The sequence below is a fragment of the Callithrix jacchus genome, chromosome 8 (genome assembly GCF_049354715.1).
Source record: "Callithrix jacchus isolate 240 chromosome 8, calJac240_pri, whole genome shotgun sequence".
Classification (NCBI taxonomy): domain Eukaryota; kingdom Metazoa; phylum Chordata; class Mammalia; order Primates; family Cebidae; genus Callithrix; species Callithrix jacchus.
In genome coordinates, this window is record NC_133509.1 from 66,367,824 (window position 1) to 66,389,933 (window position 22,110).

Here is a 22,110-nt window from a genome sequence, read left to right on the forward strand (position 1 = left end):
GCCTCCAGAGCAGGATGCACTGTAGCAGTGGCTCTGGTTCCAAGATGGCACAGAGTAGTAGCAGCATGGGCCACAGTGGGGCAGGGCACAGTGTTGGCTCTTTCTCTGGGGGTAGCTCAGTGTGCTTACTCCAGGGACCCCCTCAGATCCTGTGAGGACTACTGGAGTCTACAGGAGTAAAGACTTCAGGTGCTCACAGTGGTGATGGGGGATGCTGGGGTCCTCTTGCTTACCTTTTCCCTGCAAGGAGTCCTTTCTACTTCTGAGCTGATTCCACCTGGGGAGATGGGTGGCAAAAGCAAGGTGTTTCCTTCCCTTCTCTAGGTGGCCATCCTGCAATTCGGTGCTTTATATTATTTCCCTGTTTCTTTGCTGTTCTCTGGTGCTCTCCTTTAGTTATTTTGGTCCAAATGTAGTTTATTTCTTGTTTTGGGGGGTTTTTGTTGAGTAGGGGAGAGCCCTAAGAGTTTCTAGTTGGCCATCTTGCTTACATCCCAATGATAATTTTTAAAGGAGTTCATATTTAGAAATGTTTAGAACAATGCCTGGTGTATAGTAATTACCATTTAGTGTTTGGAAATAAATTAATATTTTTATTTTTTCCAATATGTTAATTTTCTTAACTTTCCCTCACTCTGAAAAACTCCCACTTCCTGTTGCCCCAGCAGTTCTGTTTAGTAAAATCACCCATCAGGCAGAGTGAGGGCAGTACAATCACATGAGCTGCAGCCTCAGCTGAGACCCATGCAGATAATCAGTTCTTTAGTTGTCTCTCAGTAATGCCTGCTGTTGTCCTATGCCCAGCAGTTATCTCAGTCCTTCACTGCTCATGTCAAGGGCTTTGCCTTACCATGTCCTCTCTCACTTTGAGTAGATGTTCTTACCTCTTATTGGACAGAAAAAAAAAAGGAAGTCTGGTGTATACAACATCTACTTTTAGATCCCTGCAGCTATAATTTTTTCATTTATATTCATACTTACTCTTTTTTTTCTCCTAAGGACTCTATCTTATCTAGGATCCTTGCAAATGCCTTACTCTCCAGCATCTTCAACCTTACCTGTTCTTTGCTTTTTCTGCTCATCCCGTAGGTGTGAGAGGAAGTAAAGCACAGGACTATGCAGGTACCCTTGTACCCTGAATTTTTGGGTACAGACCCTGGCGTTGCTGCTTCCTAACTCTGTGACCTTGGACAAATTACTTCGTTTAATAACTTCACTGTTGCTCACCTTCCTCTTCAGTGAAATAGGGAGAACAATTTTATCTGTCTCATAGGGTGGTTGGAAGGATTGTATGAATTAGTTAATGGAAAACACATGGAACAGTGCCTGGCATGCAGCAAGTTCTCAATAAATGCACATTATTGTAAGACATTCCAATAAAAAAAATAAAACTCTCACACATATGTCTTCTCTTAGCAACTCCTTTATCTCTCTTCCCCTCACATTCAAGATTCTTGTAAAAAATATACAGCCTTTGGTATTTCCCCATTGCTCTAGTGCTTACTTTTTTTCCTCTTTGTCAAGTGCATTTCTCAACTCTCCTGTTAAACTACTTTTGCATATAGCTTATAAAAACCAATTTGCATTATTCTTATATTGACCATTCTGGGGCATCTGACATTAAACCACATCTTCATTCTTTCAAGTCTCTCCCATGGCCTTCCAAAATACCATTTTCTTTTCCCTCTCTTATCTTTCTGGCCCAATCTTCCCGTCTTTTTCTAGCTTCTCTTATATGGTTGTTATTCTCAGGGCCGTCATTAACCCTGCCTTCTTTTTACTTTACTTTTTATTTGTATAAATTTATGGGGTACAAGTGTAATTTGGTACTTGGATAGATTGTGTAGTGGTGAAGTCAGGGCTTTTATGGTGTTTATCACCCAAGTAATGTACAGTGTACGCATTAAGAAATCTGTTACCATCCACCCATGTCCTACTTCCTCACCTTTCTGAGTCTCACTGTCTATCACTGGACACTCCACATTCATGTGAACCCTGCCTTCTTTTCAGAGTATCCATTATAATCTCACATAATCGCACCCACATCCCCTTTGTCCACTTACATGAGAGGACTATCAAACTGAACTCTGAATTCCAAACTCATCTATCCCAAGGCCTACTTACAATTTTACTTAGTTACAGAATTGTAAAATTAGTTACAGGCTCCTTAAAATTTCTCAAATCCAAACTCACGCTATTTATCTTCCCACCAAACATATTCCCCCTTATTTATTCCATATACAAATAAATAGCACCACCATCCACCTGTTGCCAAGGCCAGAAAATGGAATGCCATCCTCCACAACACCTTACTCACACTACCTTGATACCTAGGTGGTTTTAAAGTCTTGAAGATTCTGCTTCCTTGTTACTTCTAAAATCTGTTTCCACCACTCTACTTCTACTGTCTTTTAGCTAATCTCACAATATTCAATATTTCTTGCCAGGATTATTGCAGTTCCCTCCTATTAAGTCTCCCCACTTACACTCCAGCTGTGCCAATCTACACTTTACAATTCTGCAGAGATGTCTTTTTAACATGCAAATATGCTTATATTATTTCTTTGCTTACACATTCCAATAACTCTCTGAATAAAACTCTCAAGTTGCTTGGACTGACACAAGGCTCTCATGAATGTGTCCCTGCCTGCCTTTCTGCCTCTCCCTTCAAGCATTCCCCTTTGTAAATCCTATGCACTTCTCTGAACAGATCGTTTTCTGCCTTTTCTTTTTTTCTTTTTCTTTGAGATGAGGTCTTACAACATTGCCCAGGCTGGTCTCAAACTCCTGGGCTCAAGCAATCCTCTCTCCTCAGCCTCCTGAGTAGCCGGGACCACAGGCACGTACCACCATGCCCTGTGATTCTCTCTCTCCTTTACCTTCCTGGCTTTGCCTGGAATATCTTTTCCTGATTCTCTGATTGAATTATACTCACCCCTAAGATTTATCTAAGCATTATTTTCTCCTGGAAGCCTTCCTAACCACCTCTAGCCTGTGTTAAATATCCCTTTGATTCAGTTAGAACTTAGTTGCCGCTAACAATCTATTTAGCTAGCTTTTTAAAAAGTCAGGGAGTGGGGAGGATTAGGTGCTTCTAAATTATTGGAAAGGATAGAGGAGCAGGCTGTAGGCTGGGTTTCCAGTAGTGACTCCAGAATTAACACTGCAGAACTGGCTCACCAAGAGATCACTGCCTCTGCCATGATTAGGAAGTCAGGAAAGAAAAAAGATGTGACCACAATTCTTAGCTCTAGGTCCATACTGCCTCTGCCAAGATCCATGTCAGCATAGTATCCAGGAAGCCAGGGACCAAACAGTGTCACCACTGTCCCTGAAAAATCAAAAACCTCCACAACCATGTTTGTCAGTATAAACAATGCAACAGTAACAGGTGGCCTCTACCTCATAGTAACCACACAAATGTTCCAAGTCTTTCAGTCTTTGCTTCTGTTTGGCAGAAGCTAGGTCCATGAGGGGAAATGGAGCTGCAAGGAAATGAAGTATAGTCTTTAGTTTTCCAGTCCCAGAGAAGCAGAAAGGCATGCTAGAAGGAGCTTGCAAAAAAGTACAGGGATCCAGTACATGTATCTGCCTCCCACTTTTTTATGCTCTCATCCCATCATACACACCTTCCATAATATTACCTACCACTCATGTTCTACTACCTGCCTCATTACCTGTCACTCTTATTTGACTAGACTGTAACCTGTTTGAAGATAAAAACTACTCTTATTCATCTCTAAATTTTACCTGGCACATATTAGGTTCTCAGCAAATGCGCATTAAATGAATGAATGGACAAGAAATTGTGCCATTATCTTAGAATTCTATTTTAATCCAACAACTAGCAACTCTTATTAATTCCATCCCCAAAACAGCCTGCTGACAAGTTTGCATCATCTCAGCTATTGCAATCATTTCATTATAAATTTTTATAATTTTGTTCCATGCTGTGGTGTAAACTCTATCACCAAATGCCACTGATTTTGGGGAGATTTTCTCTGTTTCCTGCTCTTAATACCATCACCCCCTCCCCATTACTCCACATCTGACCAGCAGTTACTTTCACGCTCCTCTCAAGTTTTAGAGCAGTGGTTGTTACCCTGTGTTGCACGGGGCCCTGGGTCTCCATGGAGCGTTTCTAGGGCCTTTAAACAGAATAGAGGGAGGCTGAGCAGGTGAGGTTCTCACACCACCTTACCCCCTTTCAACCAGAACAGCTCTGCTTCAGTCTGATTTGTGTTATTGTGTTCCCATATGACTGTAATAAAGTTTATATTGCTATGGGAAAACACTTTAAAAAGCTGTTTCCAAAGGACTTTGTATGTGGATATAGCAGTCATCTTCTTGTATTAAGTTTAGTTATGTATGTCTGCTATACTGCATCATTTTGAATCCCCTATGTTTAACTTGATACAGGTATCCAATAAACATTTCTTCTTTTGGATTGAAGAGATAACGTTTAAAGAAGACGTTATGGTAGGCATCAACTTCATGCAGAGCTCTAAGGGAGAAGTGGGCTAGACTTTTTCTATTTCCCAAGAAAAACGAAAAGTGAGACCCAAAGGGAGTGTTACAGGGATGAATGCTTTAGATCCATCTGAACAACTGTCAGTTTGACCCAAGCAGCCATGGACTGCCTTGTAAAAGCCTCCCTGACAGTGAAATCATTTGCCAGGAGTGACACAGAAGTGATTTTTGGCTGTCCCCTCAGAAGACCCTTTGATTTTTGTACTTCCTGAACTCTGGTTTTCATTGCAAGTAGTCCACACTGAAACTCCGATGGCTCAGTATCTGAATTTTTTGAGACTATTATATCAACAATATTTTTTTAACCTGGAAAATGAATTGGTTTGATTCTTTTATTTTATTGAATTGGTTCTTGTCTGCTTCTAACTAAAGAAAGTCCCTTAAGGCTATTTTAGAAAGGCAGTCCCAGAACTGAAGTGCTGTCAGATGGGGGAGCCAAGGCGGTTGCCAAAGCAATGTTGGCATCTTCTGGTCACAGATTTGCTAGGGCAGCACATTTATAGGAAAATTTATAGCTTCTACTCCTTAGGAATAAATGAGAATTCACTTGACTGATGTAATGAATTATGGGAGCTTCTGTAATTGTTGTCTCTGGGTGGTCAGCAGCTACTTGTCAGCAGAATTAGAAGTCAAGGGTTTACTTTGCTGCCTATTTTACCTTATGCTTTACTGCACTTTGATTGAGTCTTCCCACTTGGAGGTTGGGTAAAAGTACATTTTATTCCCAGAACAACTAACTTTTTAGTATAAACCAAAAAGATTGCTGATTTATTTCCCTGTCTTAGAATCTTTTGTGTGGTGCGTTTTCAAGCATACTGGCAGGGGAGAGTATCAATGACCCTGGAGTTGCCATGGTTCTCAGAGAATTTTGACACAGTATACTTAGAAATGTTGAAAGAATTTATTCTCTACTGAACCAAGAACCCATCTTTCCTGGAAATGTTTTATAAGATTGAAAAGTACCAGATGTAGCTCGATAATTCTGTTTCATTAATATTATTCTAAATAATTCCAGAAGACATGGCTAATTCCTCAGGGAAGAATAGTTAGCATAATTAATTGTATTTCTATTTACCTTTCTATTTCCAGAGGTAGTTGTTTAATTAAAGAATTGTGGCATAATATTTTTCTTTATAGGGAAGACTGTTTGATTTCATGAATCTCATATATTATACTAAGGAAACATACTCAACAAATAAACTTTGAAGAACATGTCTTCATATCAAGACAGGATATCCTCCTTGATCAGTTGGCCATAGAATAGAAACCAAAACAGAAGCACAATGTATGAATTATATTATAGATATGAGCTAACCTGGACATTCATACTAAATACATGGCTTGTATACAGCACTGTATAGTGAGTGATAGTCAGAATCTTTTATTCTGTAGCTTAGTCTGTCCTGTATCACTTAGCATCTCGCACATATATGCACACATTCTGTGTTTGCTGCCCAGTCCTATTATGTCATCCTGTTACTTATTTGAAACACCAGCTCCTAGAATGGGTATTCTTTCTCATTCAACCATTGTCCTGTAGCTAAAGATCCACCATTAAATTCTAGTGAAATCACTAGATGAGATGTCTCATTTTCTTAAATGCGATGCTTCATTAGCAAGATAGTTTAGTTATTCAGCATTTGCAATGTGATGAATAAGAAAGGAGTTTATTTAATTGTCCATGGCTTAAGCTAACAGGATTAAAAACCCAGATAGTATGTGTTATAAGCATATGGCCCCTTTTCATGACTAATCACTTGAGATATGTAAATGGTGTCACCATAGAAGCAGCAGAAGGAAATATAAAAATATGTGATATAAGTATGTTTCAGAGGAGGAATAACCAATTTATATTATACAGGATCAGTTCTAAAAGAATCAAGAAATGTCTTATATGTGACTAAGGAACAAACAGTGCTTTATTTTATATGCTCAAACAAATTAGTTCCAAACCAAAGTCCAGGATTAAAAGGACTGTCATGAGGGAAACAAAATGCTTAGTACAGACACCATCTTTGATGCAAATGTCACAGTTCTAAAAATCGCTTGGTAGTGCTGGGCAGCCTTTGAAATTTGGTTCATATGTTGCGCTTGTCAGTATACTATCTGTTCTGCCACAGGCTTAAAATTGGTTCTTTCTTGGTTCATTTGGGGTGTGGGGAGGGGAATGAAAAATTTGTTGCTCATTCATTATATGTACAAGGCAACATCTGTTCCCTGCTAAGGTTTTGGCTACAGTTCTGCCATTAGAGTATGTTAAGTAACCATAGAAATGAACTTTCTGGTTAAAATTACTAAGCCAAAGGTGAAAATAGGTAGGCACATTAGTTGGGCTAATGTTCAGCTGGGATGTACCAGCTGGTGAAACACTAAGCCTTTTCATGTTGTTTGGTAAATCATTATGATCCTGACGCCTCCAAGTACAATCTGCCCTGGCTGTCCCAGCTGCTCCCATGTGACCCTCTAGATTTTACTATAATCCAGCCACTAAAGGGATAATATCTAGTACAGCAAGGACTCCAGGACCTTGCTGGAGCATTGTGTTCAATATTTTGAATAGCACCTCTGCCTATTACCAAACTTTCTGGAAAGGAGACTTCCAATAAAAGACTAGAATGTTTTTACCCATCAATATTGAGCAGTATAGAATCATCCATTCAAGTTTCTAACAGGAAAGGGATGCACACTGAAATTAAGATAATCTAATCAGAGTCTATTTATAAGGGAACTATTTACAAGATGTTCATGTGCAGGTGGGTGTGTGGGTGGGGCAGGGAGAACCACAGGGGTAGCTCAGTAACCCAGGGCTAAGAGCAGCAAAGCTGCCCTCACCCTGGTTGCTAGTGGATGGAGGAGGGGTGGCTGTAATCTATAGAAGGCTGCCTTGAGAGAAGTGACAATCAACTCTAAAGGCCAGGATTTCTATTAGCTGTGGACAACTCAGAGGCCTATTTCCTTTGAGATCCTCCATTGGCACAACCCAATGGGAAGCTAAGAAGTAGGATAGCCCATTGACATGGTCTACAGGTTGTGCCTCCTGGGGCAGTGCTCGGAGTGAAGAGGTTGCAGAATGGACCTGAATGGGCAAAGGGAAGACACCCAGCCTACCATCCAATCATTACCCTTCTCCTGAGGAATTTTTAAAAATAGTTCGTATCCCACGTGAAGTGCTCTACATTTCACAAGGATGAAATATTAAAGATTTAGCTCATTTCTTTAGGCGTATCACATTGGATTAGGATATGCATCTTTTTGTTTTGTTAACTAAGGTCATTATCCATGTTATACTTAATACCAAGCCAAATGCATTTCTCTCAAATTGATTTTTCACAATCAGATTTACACCAAGTTTTGATATTAACATGCTAAAGAACAAATATGTATGGAATTGTTCAGCAGAGATTCCTGAAAATAAAGTGACAGAAACTGACAGATGTAATTACTCCTGGAGTAGGGCAGTGTAATTATTTGTTCTCCATAAGATGAAGTTGAGTCCTTGTGATGTCTGCAAGTGTGAAAAGACACCTCTGTGGCTAAAAACATACTATCTGTCTTGGAGAGATCACAGTTATTTCTGACAATACTAACTCATGTTTCTTCCCCATACCAGAACAGGTGCTTACTATTTACATATTAAAAGATCAAGAGATAGATTATAGGCCTAAGAGAAACTGTGCTGCTTTTTGCCTTTGTTCCTTCCTAGCCCCACCTTCAAAATGTTGAGCATCTAGCAGCTTGGTCTGTGATTTGTGCTGCCTGCTACTTGGCGCCAGGTTCCAGTTATCTGTTGCCATGTATACTCCTTTGGCACCTTCAGACTTTCAGGGAACGACAGGGTAGTGGAGCACATGTGTGGCTAGCTAGCAGCAGGAGAAATGTCTTTCAAGATGTGGGACGGAAAAAATCCTATTGCCCTAATGACATAGTTGATTTGGGAATATTGCCACTGCCTTAATCCATGAGGGACCCTAAGCCACACTAGGGTGTTTGGACCAGTTACACCCAGGAGTAACATGCTTATCCCCACTGCTGGTGACAGGGGAGAGTGAGTTCTAGATTCCAGTTAGGCGAATCATGTAATTTCTCGCAAGATGGCTATCATATTTGACTTAAGAGTTTTGTGATGGATGCTCAGCACTCTGGTGGGCTGCCCTGGCCAGAGGACACTTTCCTTTTAGCCGAGATTGGAATGCCATTTCTACTCCTTTGTCAACTACATCTTTTGCACTCAGGGTGCTGTAAGCCCTCCTTTGTACTATGCTAAGGAAATTATAATGTCCTCACTGTTTAGGATAAAATCTAGTGCAAATATACACAGCTTTGGATTTGGAGAAGTGTTTCATCCCAGTGGAAGAGGAAAGGAAATGAGTTTTAAAATTCTCTGAAAACTGAGTTGTTTTTTGTTTAACTATATGCTTCAATTGTGTTGCAAGAAACTTGGATAATGAAAAAGTTACACATAATTCTAAGTCACCAAACATTAGTTTAAGGCCTACTGAGTGCCCAGCGCTATACCAGGTACTAAAACATGATAGAATGTGATGTCTACCTTGGCCTCAAGAGACCTGTGGTCTGATAGGAGAGCACATTTGGACTTAGGAGCACCAGGAGTACAGAGTAGGGAGTGTTTAGCTGTTAGGAGAGTGACAACAGGGAAGACACCACTTTTTAGAAGAGTTGACACCTGAGCTAGACTTTGAAGGATAAATTCTTAGCAGAGGAAACAACCTAGGCAAAGGTATGGAGTATGAAAAACTCATGGTCGGTTCAGAGAAGGCATGGTTGAGGCCAATAGGTCTGGTGAGAAGCAAAGACTGTCCTGGGGATTCTGGTGTTAGGAGTTTGGACTTTATCCATTATGCAATGGGGAGGAGATTAATGAGGAGTTAATCTCCTCATGTGCAGGAGATTAACTAAATATTCCTGTTCCAAACATTTGTATTGGACCTTAGCATATACTAAATAGCTTTCCAATGCACTTTAATTTAAATTAACAGTGAAATTAATTGTATGTCAGTCAACAGACAGAAACCACATCAATTATTTTTAACAGAGAGAATTTAATATAAAGAATTGTTAACTCAGTGTGGAAGAACTGGAAAGACAAAGAGTACATTAAAGTATTCATGTTGGTAGTAACTGAAGGACAGTCCTGGGACTAGAAGGACATGGGAAGAGGTCAGAATCATTAAAACTTAAAAAGTTATGGGGATGGGAGGATGGTGATAGGGGTTTGTATGCTATGAAGTTTGTGAATATTAGAAAGATTTCAAACTATAATCAACTGTTGCTACTGAATGAACTGCCTCTGCCAGGGCAAAGAAGTAGGCTGTGGAGGCAGTGACAAGTAGGAAGCATCCAGAAAGCAAGTGAGAAAAAGCAGGTCTCTTCTTCCTTTTCCAGCCTTGCTCTCTTTGTCTAGCACTCCTTGACAAAACCTACCAGGCCAGAGTCCCAGCCCAGAGCCACAAGTCAAAGCATAGAAGTTTAGAGATGAGAGATTATAGTTTCATAACTAGCACAATTACCATTCCCAGGGTGAGTATTAGTGGATTACAAAAAACAGTACAGACATCCTAGGAACTAAAGATTTCCTAAGACTTATTGCATAAGACCTATTCACATCCCACCTTGCAAGACTGTTGTCTTGTAAAGCATGGAACTTTAGGTGTAAGACATGAATGGGCCTGGCACATCAAAACGTGAGCAGTGTCATCTTGGGTCTACAACCTCATGCCTCTCTTCTCAGTTGTCTTGGATTATCTGAGGCATATATATATCATTGACAGAAAAATCTTTACCTCCTTTAGTTCTCCTCCTCCATTAATGTCCCTGCAAGTACTTGGCTTAGAGCCTTGCTTTGTAGAGTTAAACCCAGGTGTCTTGGGGTCATATGGATTAAGCATTTGGTTATGTGCTGCTTGTGTTTTTCTCCAGTTGATTTCTGTACCTAAGTCTTGTCTTATATAGGTGGCAGTCTTTTTTGAGGGCAGGTCTGTCTGGTGAGAAAGCACAGATTTAGAGTTGACAGCACAAAGTTCAAATCCCAGTTCTGTCATTACTAAATTAGTAAATGTCACTTAACTAAAGTCAGCAAGTGACATAATCTCCCTAAGTCTTAGTTCCTCATCTGCAAAATGGTGGACAGTATCTATTTTTGTTAGGTTGTGCTGGTGAAGTGAAATGATATCATAACATAGCATCTGGTACTTAACAAGTGTTAAATGATGAAGTTACCTTTTCTTTTCTTTATTTTCTATCTCTGTAACATATCGTTTTATACCAAGAATGCAGTACTATTGGTGACCTGACTTACCAAATAGAGTAGTTGTAAAATCCTTTTAGGAGAGAAACTGAAAAACTTTACACAATGTCCCTTCTCCCCAGGCACCTAGAACATCGGGTACACCAATAACACTTTAAAATATATATATAATGACTGGAAGTTATTTCTAAAGAGGAAGGTCATCTTCAGTGTACATAGACATGAGCCGCCGGATATTCTGTCAGAACAATAGCTATTCAATGTGTTAGTTTCAAAGCTGGCACCGACAAGCTAGTATTTCAATGTTATTCCCATACAAACAAATATCGAGCAAAATTTCCATGACCCAATAGATTGGTGTAAAACAACTCACTGCAGGAACTTTTTACATATAAACCTGTCATTCATTCAAATGCTCCGTGCTTTCAGGGAGTTTTGTAAGTGCAGCTTAAGAATTAATGATTTTTTAAGAAAACAAAAACAAAAACAAATGCTCATCAACCCCTACCCTTGTTATTGTGTTTTGCTGCAAAGTATATGAGGTAAATAACTCAATTCCTTCTACCATAGCTGTAGACAGGAGATACAGGTCATCAGATAACATGGTCTGATAGGAAAGTCCTTTAAAGGCACTGAAACATTAACATGCTGCCCAAGGCATGCGGGCTGCCAGAGGTCCTGACTCCTGGGCCAAAGAATAATGACAGGCTTTCTATTTTTAAATAGTAGTTAGCATTTGATAGCAGTTAATATTTGCAGTGACCTTTACAGCTATTGTTATTAGTTATTCCTCCCAGCAGCTCTTTGAACAAAATGACACAACTATTTTTACTCAACTCCCTCAACTACTTCTCCTTCCACTGCACTCACAGGATCAGTGGGATTCTCAGCATATCGTGATGACATTTGCTTAGGTGTAGGCTCCATTTCCTCACAAGCAGTGATCTCAGTGATAAAGAATCTTTTCGAGTCAAAACAATATTAAATATGGTGTGTTTTAATATATCCCATGTGAGTCAGATCATGTCACTTCTCTGCTTAAAACCCTGCAATCATTCCCCTTCTCACTCAGTGGAAAGCCAGCATCTTTACAGTGGCCTGGAAGACCCGCACCGACCTCCCACTCCTCATCCCATCCCCAACCCTGCCCTAGTCACATAGGCCTCCTTGCAGCAACTCCAGCCACACAGGTTCTTGTCTTAGGCCTTTGCACTGGGTGTTTCTTCTGCCTGAAAAGTTCTTCCTTCACGCGTGGCTGCCTCTTACGCCTTCAGCTTTTACTTAGATGTCATCTTTTCAATAAGGTCTCCCTGCCAACCTAATTTAACACTGCAGCTGTGATCAAGTACTTATTGCCTCTAAATGTACTATATCATTTATGCAGGTACTGTGTTTACTATTTATTTTCTCTCCCCCCATAAGATTGTAAAATCCGCAAAAGCAGAGATACTTGTTCATTTAGTTCACATCTATATATAGACTAAGCACCTAGAACAATACATGTAGAAGGTATATAGTAAATATGTGTTGGATGAACAAATACTATTTCTCTAAAGGTTGTTGTAATAGAATTGGCCTGTAGACTTATGTGTCTCAATATGTGGTTTATCATTATATTCCTTAGCAGTAGTTCCTAAGCTTGTTTTCCAACTATAGCAAACAGTTCATTTTGATAGTAATTCTGTACAGCTAAATGAAGCAAACAAATTCTTAAAGTTGGAAGGAAGTGCTGCAGCATAGAAATGGATTTTGTAGATGTTCCAGTCCAACCACCCATCTATTCTAATCCCATCAATTGCATCCCCATGGGCATTGCATCTCTCCATCTTTACAGAAAGGGAGAAAAGGACAGAGGTAAAAGAATAGGCGAGGTGGGAGGATCACGAGGTCAAGAGATCGAGACTATCCTGGCCAACATGGTGAAACCCCGCCTCTACTAAAAAAAAAATTAGCTGGGTGTGGTGGCACGCACCTGTAGTCCCAGCTACTCGGGAGGCTGGAGGCTGAGGCAGGAGAATTGCTTGAACCCAGGAGGTGGAGGTTGCAGTGATCCGAGGTGGCACCACTGCACTCCAGCCTGGTGCTTGGTGACAGAGTGAGACTCTGTCTCAAAAAATAAAATAAAATAAAAGAGTAGATTCTGTGATCAGGAGGCCCTATCATGTAATTCTTGTTTCACCATGTCTACTGTGTGATCTTGAACAAGATATTTTAGCCTCCTTCAGCCTCAGTTTCCACATCTGTAAAACAGTGATAAAAACAACTGCTATCTCATAGCTGTTTTTTTTAACTAACATCTTTTAATTGTGGTAAAATACATATAAAATGTACCATCTTACTCAATTTTAAGTGAACAGTCTAGTAATATTAAATACATTCATAATTTTGTGAAATCATTACCACCATCCATCTCCATGACTCTTTCATCTAGTAGTATGGAAACTCTATACCTGCTAAACAATAACTCCCATTTCTGCCTCATCCCAGCCACTAGAATCACTATTCTACCTTCTGTCTTTATGATTAAAAAAAATTGTTTTAATTTTTTTATATTTTATTGAACTTTAGGTTCTGAAGTACACGTGAAGAACATGCAGGATTGTTGCATAGGTACATACATGGTAATGTTGTTTGCTGCCTCCATGCCTGTTACCTATATCTGGCATTTCTCCCCATGTTATCCCTCCTCAACTCCCTACCCTCTACTCCCCTAGTCCCCCACAACAGTGTGTGATGCTCCCCTCCCTGTGTCCATGTGTTCTCATTGTTCAACACCTGCCTATGAGTGAGAACATGCAGTGTTTTATTTTCTACTCTTGTGCCAGTTTGCTGAGAATTACGGTTTCCAGGTTCATCCATGTCCCTTCAAAGGACATTTTTTTTATGGCTGCATAGTATTCCATGGTGTATATGTGCCACATTTTCTTTATTCAGTCTCTATCATTGATGGCATTTGGGTTGGTTCCAGGTCTTTGCTATTGTAAACAGTACTGCAGTGAACATACGTGTTCATGTGTCTTTATAATAGAACGATTTATAATCCTTTGGATATATACCCAGTAATGGGATTGCTGGGTCAAATGGAATTTCCATTTCTAGGTCCTTGAGGAATTGCCACACTGTCTTCCACAATGGTTGAACTAATTTACACTCCCACTGACAGTGTAAAAGTGTTTCTGTTTCTCCACATCCTCTCCAGCATCTGTTTTCTCCAGATTTTTTTAATGATCGCCATTCTAACTAGCATGAGATGGTGTCTCAATGTGGTTTTGATTTGCATTTCTCTAATGACAAGTGATGATGAGCAGTTTTTCATGTTTGTTGGCCTGATATATGTCTTCTTTTGAAAAGTGTCTGTTTATATCCTTTGCCCACTTTTGAATGGCTTTGTTTGTTTTTTTCTTGTAAATCTGTTTTAGCTATTTGTAGATTATGGATATTAGCCGTTTGTCAGATGGGTAGATTGCAAACATTTTTTCCCATTCTGTTTGTTGCTGGTTCACTCTAATGACTGTTTCTTTTCCTGTGCAGAAACTCTGGAGTTTAATTAAATTCCATTTGTCTATTTTTGCTTTTGTTGCCAATGCTTTTGGTGTTTTAGTCATGAAGTCATTGCCTATGCCTATGTCCTGACTGGTTTTGCCCAGGTTTTCTTCTAGGGTTTTTATGATTTTTAGGTCTTATGTTTAAGTATTTAATCCATCTAGAGTTATTGATAGTGGAAGGGGTCCAGTTTCTGCTTTCTGCACATGGCTAGCTGGTTTTCCCAACACCATTTATGAAACAGGAAATCATTTCCCCATTGCTTGTTTTTGTCAGATTTGTCAAAGATCGAATGATTGTAGATGGGTGGCATTGCCTCTGAGGCCTCTGTTCTGTTCCATTGGTCTATATTTCTGTTTTGGTACCAGTACCATGCTGTTTTGATTACTGTAACCTTGTAGTATAGTTTGAAGTAAGGTAGTGTGATACCTCTGGCTTTGTTCTTTTTGCTTAGAATTGACTTGGCTATGTGGACTCTCTTTTGGTTTCATATGAGGTTTAATGTGGTTTTTACTGGTTGTGTGAAGAGGGTCATAGGTAGCTTGATGGGGATAACACTGAATCTATAAATTACTTTGGGGAGTATGGCCATTTTCACAATATTGATTCTTCCTAACCATAAACATGGAATGTTTTTCCATCTGTTTGTGTCCTCTCTTATTTCCTTGAGCAGTGGTTAGTAGTTCTCCTTGAAAATGTCCTTTACATCCCTTGTTAGTTGTATTCCTAGGTATTTTATTCTCTTTGTAGCAATTGTGAATGGCTTGATTCAGCTCTCTTTAAGTCTGTTATTGGTGTATAGGAATGCTTGTGGTTTCTGCACATTGATTTTGTATCCTGAGATTTTGCTGAAGTGCTTATCAGTTTCAGGAGATTTTGGGCTGAGGCAATGGGGTCTTCTAAATATACAATCATGTCATCTGTAAATGGAGACAATTTGACTTCCTCCTTTCCTAATTGAATATCTTTTATCTCTTTTTCTTGCCTGATTTCTCTGGCTAGAACTTCCAATATTATATTGAATAGGAGTGGTGAGAGAGGTCATCCTTGTCTAGTGCCAGATTTCAAAAGGAATGCTTCCAGTTTTTGCCCATTCAATATGATATTGGCTGTGGGTTTGTCGTAAATAGCTTTTATTATTTTGGGATACATTCCTTCGATACCTAGATTATTGAGAGTTTTTAGCATAAAGGGCTGTTGAATTTTGTCAAGGCCTTCTCTGCATCTATGGAGATAATCATGCGGTTTTTGTCTTTGATTCTGTTTATGTGGTGAATTATATTTATAGACTTGCATATGTTGAACCAGCCTTGTATCCCTGGGATGAAGCCTATTTGATCGTGATGGATAAGCTTTTTGATGTGCTGTTGCAATTGGTTTGCCAGTAGTTAATTGAAGATTTTTGCATCTATGTTCATCAGAGATATTGGCCTGAAGTTTTCTTTTTTTGTTGAGTCTCTGCCAGGTTTTGGTATCAGGATGCTCTTGGTTTCCTAAAATGATTTGGGAAGAATTCCCTCTTTTTGGATTGTTTGGAATAGATTCAGAAGGAGTGGTACCAGCTCTTCTTTGTATATCTGGTAGAATTCAGCTGTGAACCCATCTGGACCTGGGCTTTTTTTGGTTAGTAGGCTATTAATTGCTGCCTCAACTTCAGCCCTAGTTATTGGTCTATTCAGGGTTTCAGCTTCTTCCTGGTTTAGTCTTGGGAGGGTGTAAGTGTCCAGGAATTTATCCATTTCTTCCAGGGTTACTGGTTTATGTGCATAGAGTTGTTTGTAGTAATCTCTGATGGTAGTTTGTGTTTCTGTGGATTCGGTGGTGATATCACCTTTATCATTTTTTATTGCATCTATTTGATTCTTTTCCCTTTTCTTTTTTATTAATCTGGCTTATGGTCTATTTTGTTGATCTTTTCAAAAAACCAGCTCCTGTATTTATTAATTTTTTGAAGGGTTTTTTGTGTCTCTATCTCCTTCAGTTCTTCTCTGATCTTAGTTATTTCTTGTCTTCTTCTAGCTTTTGATTTTGTTTGATCTTGTTCCTCTAGCTCTTTCAATTTTGACGACAGGTCATTGATTTTAGATCTTTCCTCACTTCTCATGTGGGCGTTTATTGCTATAAATTTTCCTCGACACGGTGCTTTAAATGTGTCCCAGAGATTCTGGTACTCATACATTGTGTTTTCGTTCTGGTTGGTTTTAAAGAACATCTTTATTTCTGCCTTCATTTCATTGTATATTCAGTCAACAGTCAAGAGCCAGTTGTTTAGTTTCCATGAAGTTTTGTGATTCTGAGTTAGTTTCTAAATCTTGAGTTCTAAATTGATTGCACTGTGGTGAGAGACTGTTATAATTTCCATTCTTTTGCATTTGCCAAGGAGTGATTTACTTCCAATTATGTGGTCAATTTTAGAGTAGGTTTGATGTGGTGCTGAGAAGAATGTATATTCTGTGGATTTGGAGTGGAGAGTTCTATAAATGTCTTTTAGGTTTGCTTGGTCCATATCTGAGTTCAAGTCCTGGATATCCTTGTTAATTTTCTGTCTCATTGATCTGTCTAATAATGACAGTGGAGTGTTAAAGTCTCCCACTGTTATTGTGTGGGAGTCTAAGTCTCTTTGTAGGTCATTAAGAATCTGCTTTATGTATCTAGGTGTTCCTCTATTGGATGTGTGTATATTTAGGATCGTTAGCTCTTCTTGTTGCATTGATCCTTTTACCAGTATGTAATGTCCTTCTTTGTCTCTTTTGATCTTTGTTGGTTTAAAGTCTATTTTATCAGAGTCTATAAATGAGAATTGCAACTCCTGCTTTTTTTTGCTCTCCATTTGCTTGGTAAATCTTCCTCCAACCCTTTATTTTGAGACTATGTATATCTTTGCATGTGAGATGGGTTTCCTGGATACAGCACACCAATGGGTTCTGACTTTTTATTCAGTTTGCCAGTATGTGTCTTTTGATTGGAGCATTTAGCCCATTTACATTTAGGGTTGATGTTGTTATATGTGAATTTGATCCTGCCATTTTGATGCTAGCTGGTTGTTTTGCCTATTGGTTGACACAGTTTCTTCATTGTGTCAAGGCTCTTTACCATTTGGTACATTTTGGAGTGGCTGGTACTCATTGTTCCTTTCTATGTTTAGTGCTTCTTTCAGCAACTCTTGTAAGGCAGGCCTGGTGGTGATAAAATTTCTAAGCAATTGCTTGTTTGAAAAGGATTTTATTTCTCCTTTGCTTATGAAGCTTATTTTGGCTGGATATGAAATTCTAGAATGAAAGATCTTTTTTTTTTTTTTTTTTTTGAGATGGAGTTTCGCTCTTGTTACCCAGGCTGGAGTGCAATGGTGCAATCTCGGCTCACCGCAACCTCTGCCTCCTGGGTTCAGGCAATTCTCCTGCCTCAGCCTCCTGAGTAGCTGGGATTATAGGCATGCACCACCACGCCCAGCTATTTTTTTTTTTTTTTTGTATTTTTGGTAGAGACAGGGTTTTACCATGTTGACCAGGATGGTCTTGATCTCTTGACCTCATGATCCACCCACATCGGCCTCCCAAAGTTCTGGGATTACAGGCTTGAGCCACCGTACCAGGCTGAAAGTTCTTTTCTTTAAGGATGTTGAATATTGGCCCCCAGTCTTTTCTGGCTTCTAGGGTTTCTGCCAAGAGGTCTGCTGTGAGTCTGATGGGCTTCCCTTTGTGGGTAACCCAACCTTTCTCTTTGGCTGCACTTAGCATTTTTCCCTTCATTTCAACTCTGGTAAATCTGATTATTATGTGCCTTGGGGTTGCTTTTCTTGAGGAATATGTTTGTAGTGTTCTCTGTATTTCCTGGACTTGAATATTGGCCTGCCTTGCTAGGTTGGGGAAGTTCTCCTGAATAATACCCTGAAGAGTGTTTTCCAGCTTCGATTAATTCTCTCCATCACATTCAGGTACACCTATCAAATGTAGATTAGGTCTTTTCACATAATCCCATATTTCTTGAAGGCTTTGTTCATTTATTTTTACTCTTTTTGCTTTAATCTTACCTTCTCATTTTATTTCATTGAGTTGATCTTCAGTCTCTGATATCCTTTCTTCTGCTTGTCCCATTCAGCTATTGAAACTTGTGTATGCTTCGCGAAGTTCTTTTGTTTTGTTTTTCAGCTCCATAAATTCATTTATATTTTTCTCTAAGCTATTTATGCTTGTTAGCATTTCATCAAAGCTTTTTTCAAGGTTCTTACTTTGCGTTGGGTTAGAACATGATCTTTTAGCTCAGAGAAGTTTGTTATTATCCCCTTTCTGAAGCCTGTTTCTGTCAATTAATCAGACTCATTCTCTATCCAGCCCTGTTCCCTTGCTGGTGAGGAATTGTGATCCCTTGGAGGAGGAGAGGTGTTCTGGTTTTGGGTGTTTTCATCCTTTTTGCACTGGTTGCTTCCCATCTTTGTGGATTTATCTACCTGTGGTCTTTGTAATTGGTGACTTTCGAATGGGGTCTCTGAGTGGACTTCCTTTTTGTTGTTGATGAAGCTATTTCTTTCTGTTTTTTAGTTTTCCTTCCAACAGTTAGGTCCCTCTGCTGTAGGACTGCTGGAGGTCCACTCCAGACCCTGCTTGTCTGGGGATCACCTGCAGTGGCTGCAGAAAAGTAAGGGTTTCTGCCACTTTCTTCTCCTGTTATCTTTGTCCCAGAAGGATATCTGCTAGATGTCAGCCTGAGCTCTTCTTTATGAGGTGTCTTTTTGGTTATTTGAGGATTAGGGAGCTGCTTGAGGAGACACTCTGTCCCTTATAGGAGCTCAAGTGCTAATCTCTGAGCTCCGTTCTTCCCTTCAGAGCTTCTGGGCAGGTACATTTAAGTCTGCTGAAACAGAACTCATAACCACCTTTTTTTCCCAGGAGCTCTGTCCTAGGAAGGTGGGGCTTTATTTTAAGTTCCTGACATGCTGCTGCCTTTTTTCAGAGATGCCTACCCAGCAAAGAGGTAGCCTAGTCACAGTCTTCCAGCAGAGGTGTTGCTGAGCTGGTGTGGGCTCTGCCCAGCTGCTGTGTGAACTTCCTTGTGGTTTTGTTTATAGAGGTATAGTTAGAACTGCTTTGGTAATGGTGGTCTGCCTCAGTAATGGCGGAGTGTCTCTGTAATGGCATATTGTCTCTGTAATTGCAAACTTCCTTGGTATTGGTGGACTGCCTTGGTAGTGGTGGACTACCTTGGTAATGGCAGACACCCTTCTCCCTTCAGAGCTGGACCATCCTGGGTCCAGCTGTGCTTGCTGTGAAGCTCTCAATCCAGAGTGTTTCAGATTGCTGGTCTTTGTGGTGGGTGGGATCTGCCAAGCCAGATCACCTGGCTCCCTGTTTCAGCCCTCTTTTTTTTCAGTTGAATGGGTGACTCTGTCTCCCAGGCACCAGTTGAAACAGCACCCAGATTTGTGTGAGTTTTTGTGCAGAGACCCACTGTGCTGGATGAAACAGCCGTGCTGGAGATTTGTGGTGCTTTCCACCTGGGAATCTCCTGTTCTGTGGGCAGTAAAAATTCATTTGCAGATGCGGTGATCACTCACTCTCTGCATTCTCTCTGGGAACTGCACTCCAGAGCTGTTCCTATTTGGCAGTCTTGGATTGTCCTGTCTTTATGATTTTGTTTACTCTGAGTATCTCACATACATAGAAAAGAGAGTCTTTTTGTGACTGGCTCATTTCATTTAGCATAATGTCTTCCAAGTTTCTCCTTTTTGTAGCATATGTCAGAATTTCCCTCCTCTTTGAGGTTGACTAGTATTCCTTTGTATACATATATATGCCATATTTTGTTTATCCATTTATCTATCCAAGGACTTTTGTGTTGCTTTCATATTAATAGGGTTTTGCGATGATTAATGAGCTAAGGGAGGTAGAATTTGGCATATAGTAAGCACTAAATAAATACTAGTTGCTATTATTATTAATTGTAATTTTTAGAAAGTCCTTAACATTAAGCTTATTTAAGTCTTACTACATTATATACAACTGATATAACCCATGATATAACTCACTTTAATTACCTGGGGAGTACTAAAAATAATAGATGTATCTTTTATTCCCCTATTAGTTGCCAGGACATCTACCTGCTCATATTAACAGGAAGCCCAATATCTCTCTCTTAAGACCCTACCACCTCTCACCTCTTCTAAACATCCAAGATTGCCAAGAACACTCTGGTCTTAAGTCATTCCAAAAAGGCCAGTTCCAGTCTAAAAGCAAGTAGAGAAAAAACTGAGGAGTCCAAGTGGTATGCCAATATTGCTGCTTCTTCCTGTGGGATAATATTGAAAACTGGCTCTACACAGGGCAGCAGCCACTTCCCCACCACTGCAGGGATTCTCTCACTGACCTAGGTCCTCTTCATGGACATATACTTGGACTTCAGGATTACAGCTCTTTAGTTCATAGTGCTCAGTCATTGTTCTCAAATCACACCCACAATGAGAAGGGTTTCTAGCCTCAGCCATGGGATACATGGGACTAGCCTCCTCACATCCCTGGCATCCTTAATCTTGCTGGTAACCCTGGATCATCAGTCTAGACTGTCTCTTGGAATGTCTCATGGTGAGTTTCCTCTTTGGAAGTTTTGGTGTTTTTTTCTTCCCCCGGCTTCTTGTGGGATCTATGCTAACCCATCAGGAATATCCTAATAATGTCTCCCCCAAGGAGGCTTCTTGACCTCCAAGCAATTATTCCACATTTCATCAGAGACCAGCTCTGCATAACAGGGACATTGGAGGGGGAGGCTTTGTCAGGCCACACATAACTTCTACTAGACACTCCCCTCCAAGGCAACAGAGTATAAATATCTTATAGCATCATAAGTAAGAGTGGCCACTTAATGACTTTTCACCAAATAGAGAATCTGTGTCCACTGAGACAGAAAAGTAACTGTCATTACCCAGCGAATTAATTTCAGGTTGCTTCCTACAAGATACTGTGTTACACTCTGTTCACCAGGTCTGGTTCTACATTTTTTTCAGAGATGGGGTCTTGCTCTATTGCCCAGGCTAGAGTGCAGTGGTGAGGGCATAGCTCACTGCAGCCTCTAACTCCTGGACTTAGTTGATCCTCCTGCTTCTGCCTTCCAACTAGCTAGGACTTGGAAGCCACATGCCACAGTAACTAGCTAATTGAATTTTTTTTTTTTAGTGAAGAGGTCTCTCTGTGTTGCCCAGGCTGGTATCAAACTCCTGGCCTCAAGTGATTCTCCTACCTTAAACTTCCAAATTGTTGGGATTACAGGCATGAACCAACTCACTCAGCCTCTTTCTACTTCCTGATGTCAGTTGGAACCTCTTCCTTCTTTACCAAATAAATACCCAGTGGCCTTAGATTATTTTGTTCTCCACTGGCTCCCCAGTTTACTCATTGGGTAATCTTAGTCACATTTTTAACAATCACAGTTGATGTTTATTGACCTTATTATTTGCCGTAATATAGTCTAATATATTAACAAGTATAGGCTTTAAACAATCCTGTCTACAAAAAGGGTAACTGAGACTTAGGAAGGCTTAATAGTATGCCTAAGGTCACATATCTGTTAGGATTTGAACACAGGCTCTCAAGCTCCAGAGCCCAAAGTGATGCAATACTGTATCTCTAACTCAAATTTATAGAACAGAGATGCTTATCTCAGTGTTGCAGTAAGGATTAGATGCAATAGAGTATGAAAAGTGCTTAGCACTGGCTCTGTAAGTGTTCAAAAAATGTTCATTTGCCACCCTTTTCCTTCTGTTCAAGTGAGCATCTCATATCTTA

General features: G+C 39.9%; 1 protein-coding gene across 2 annotated transcripts in view; it reads left to right on the forward strand.

Moving 5' to 3' along the window:
* The window catches only part of NUBPL (NUBP iron-sulfur cluster assembly factor, mitochondrial), a 400,940-nt gene that overhangs the window by 346,085 nt on the left and 32,745 nt on the right, over positions 1 to 22,110 (forward strand). Inside the window, exon 12 of one of the 2 annotated variants that reach the window (XM_078334745.1) lies at positions 13,364 to 13,402. The exons of the other annotated variant lie outside the window; for it this stretch is intronic. Coding sequence (XP_078190871.1) covers positions 13,364 to 13,381 — 18 coding nt within the window. The 3' untranslated portion in view covers positions 13,382 to 13,402. Of the gene's footprint in view, positions 1 to 13,363; positions 13,403 to 22,110 lie in introns of those variants that run through there. 2 annotated transcript variants of the gene reach the window in all.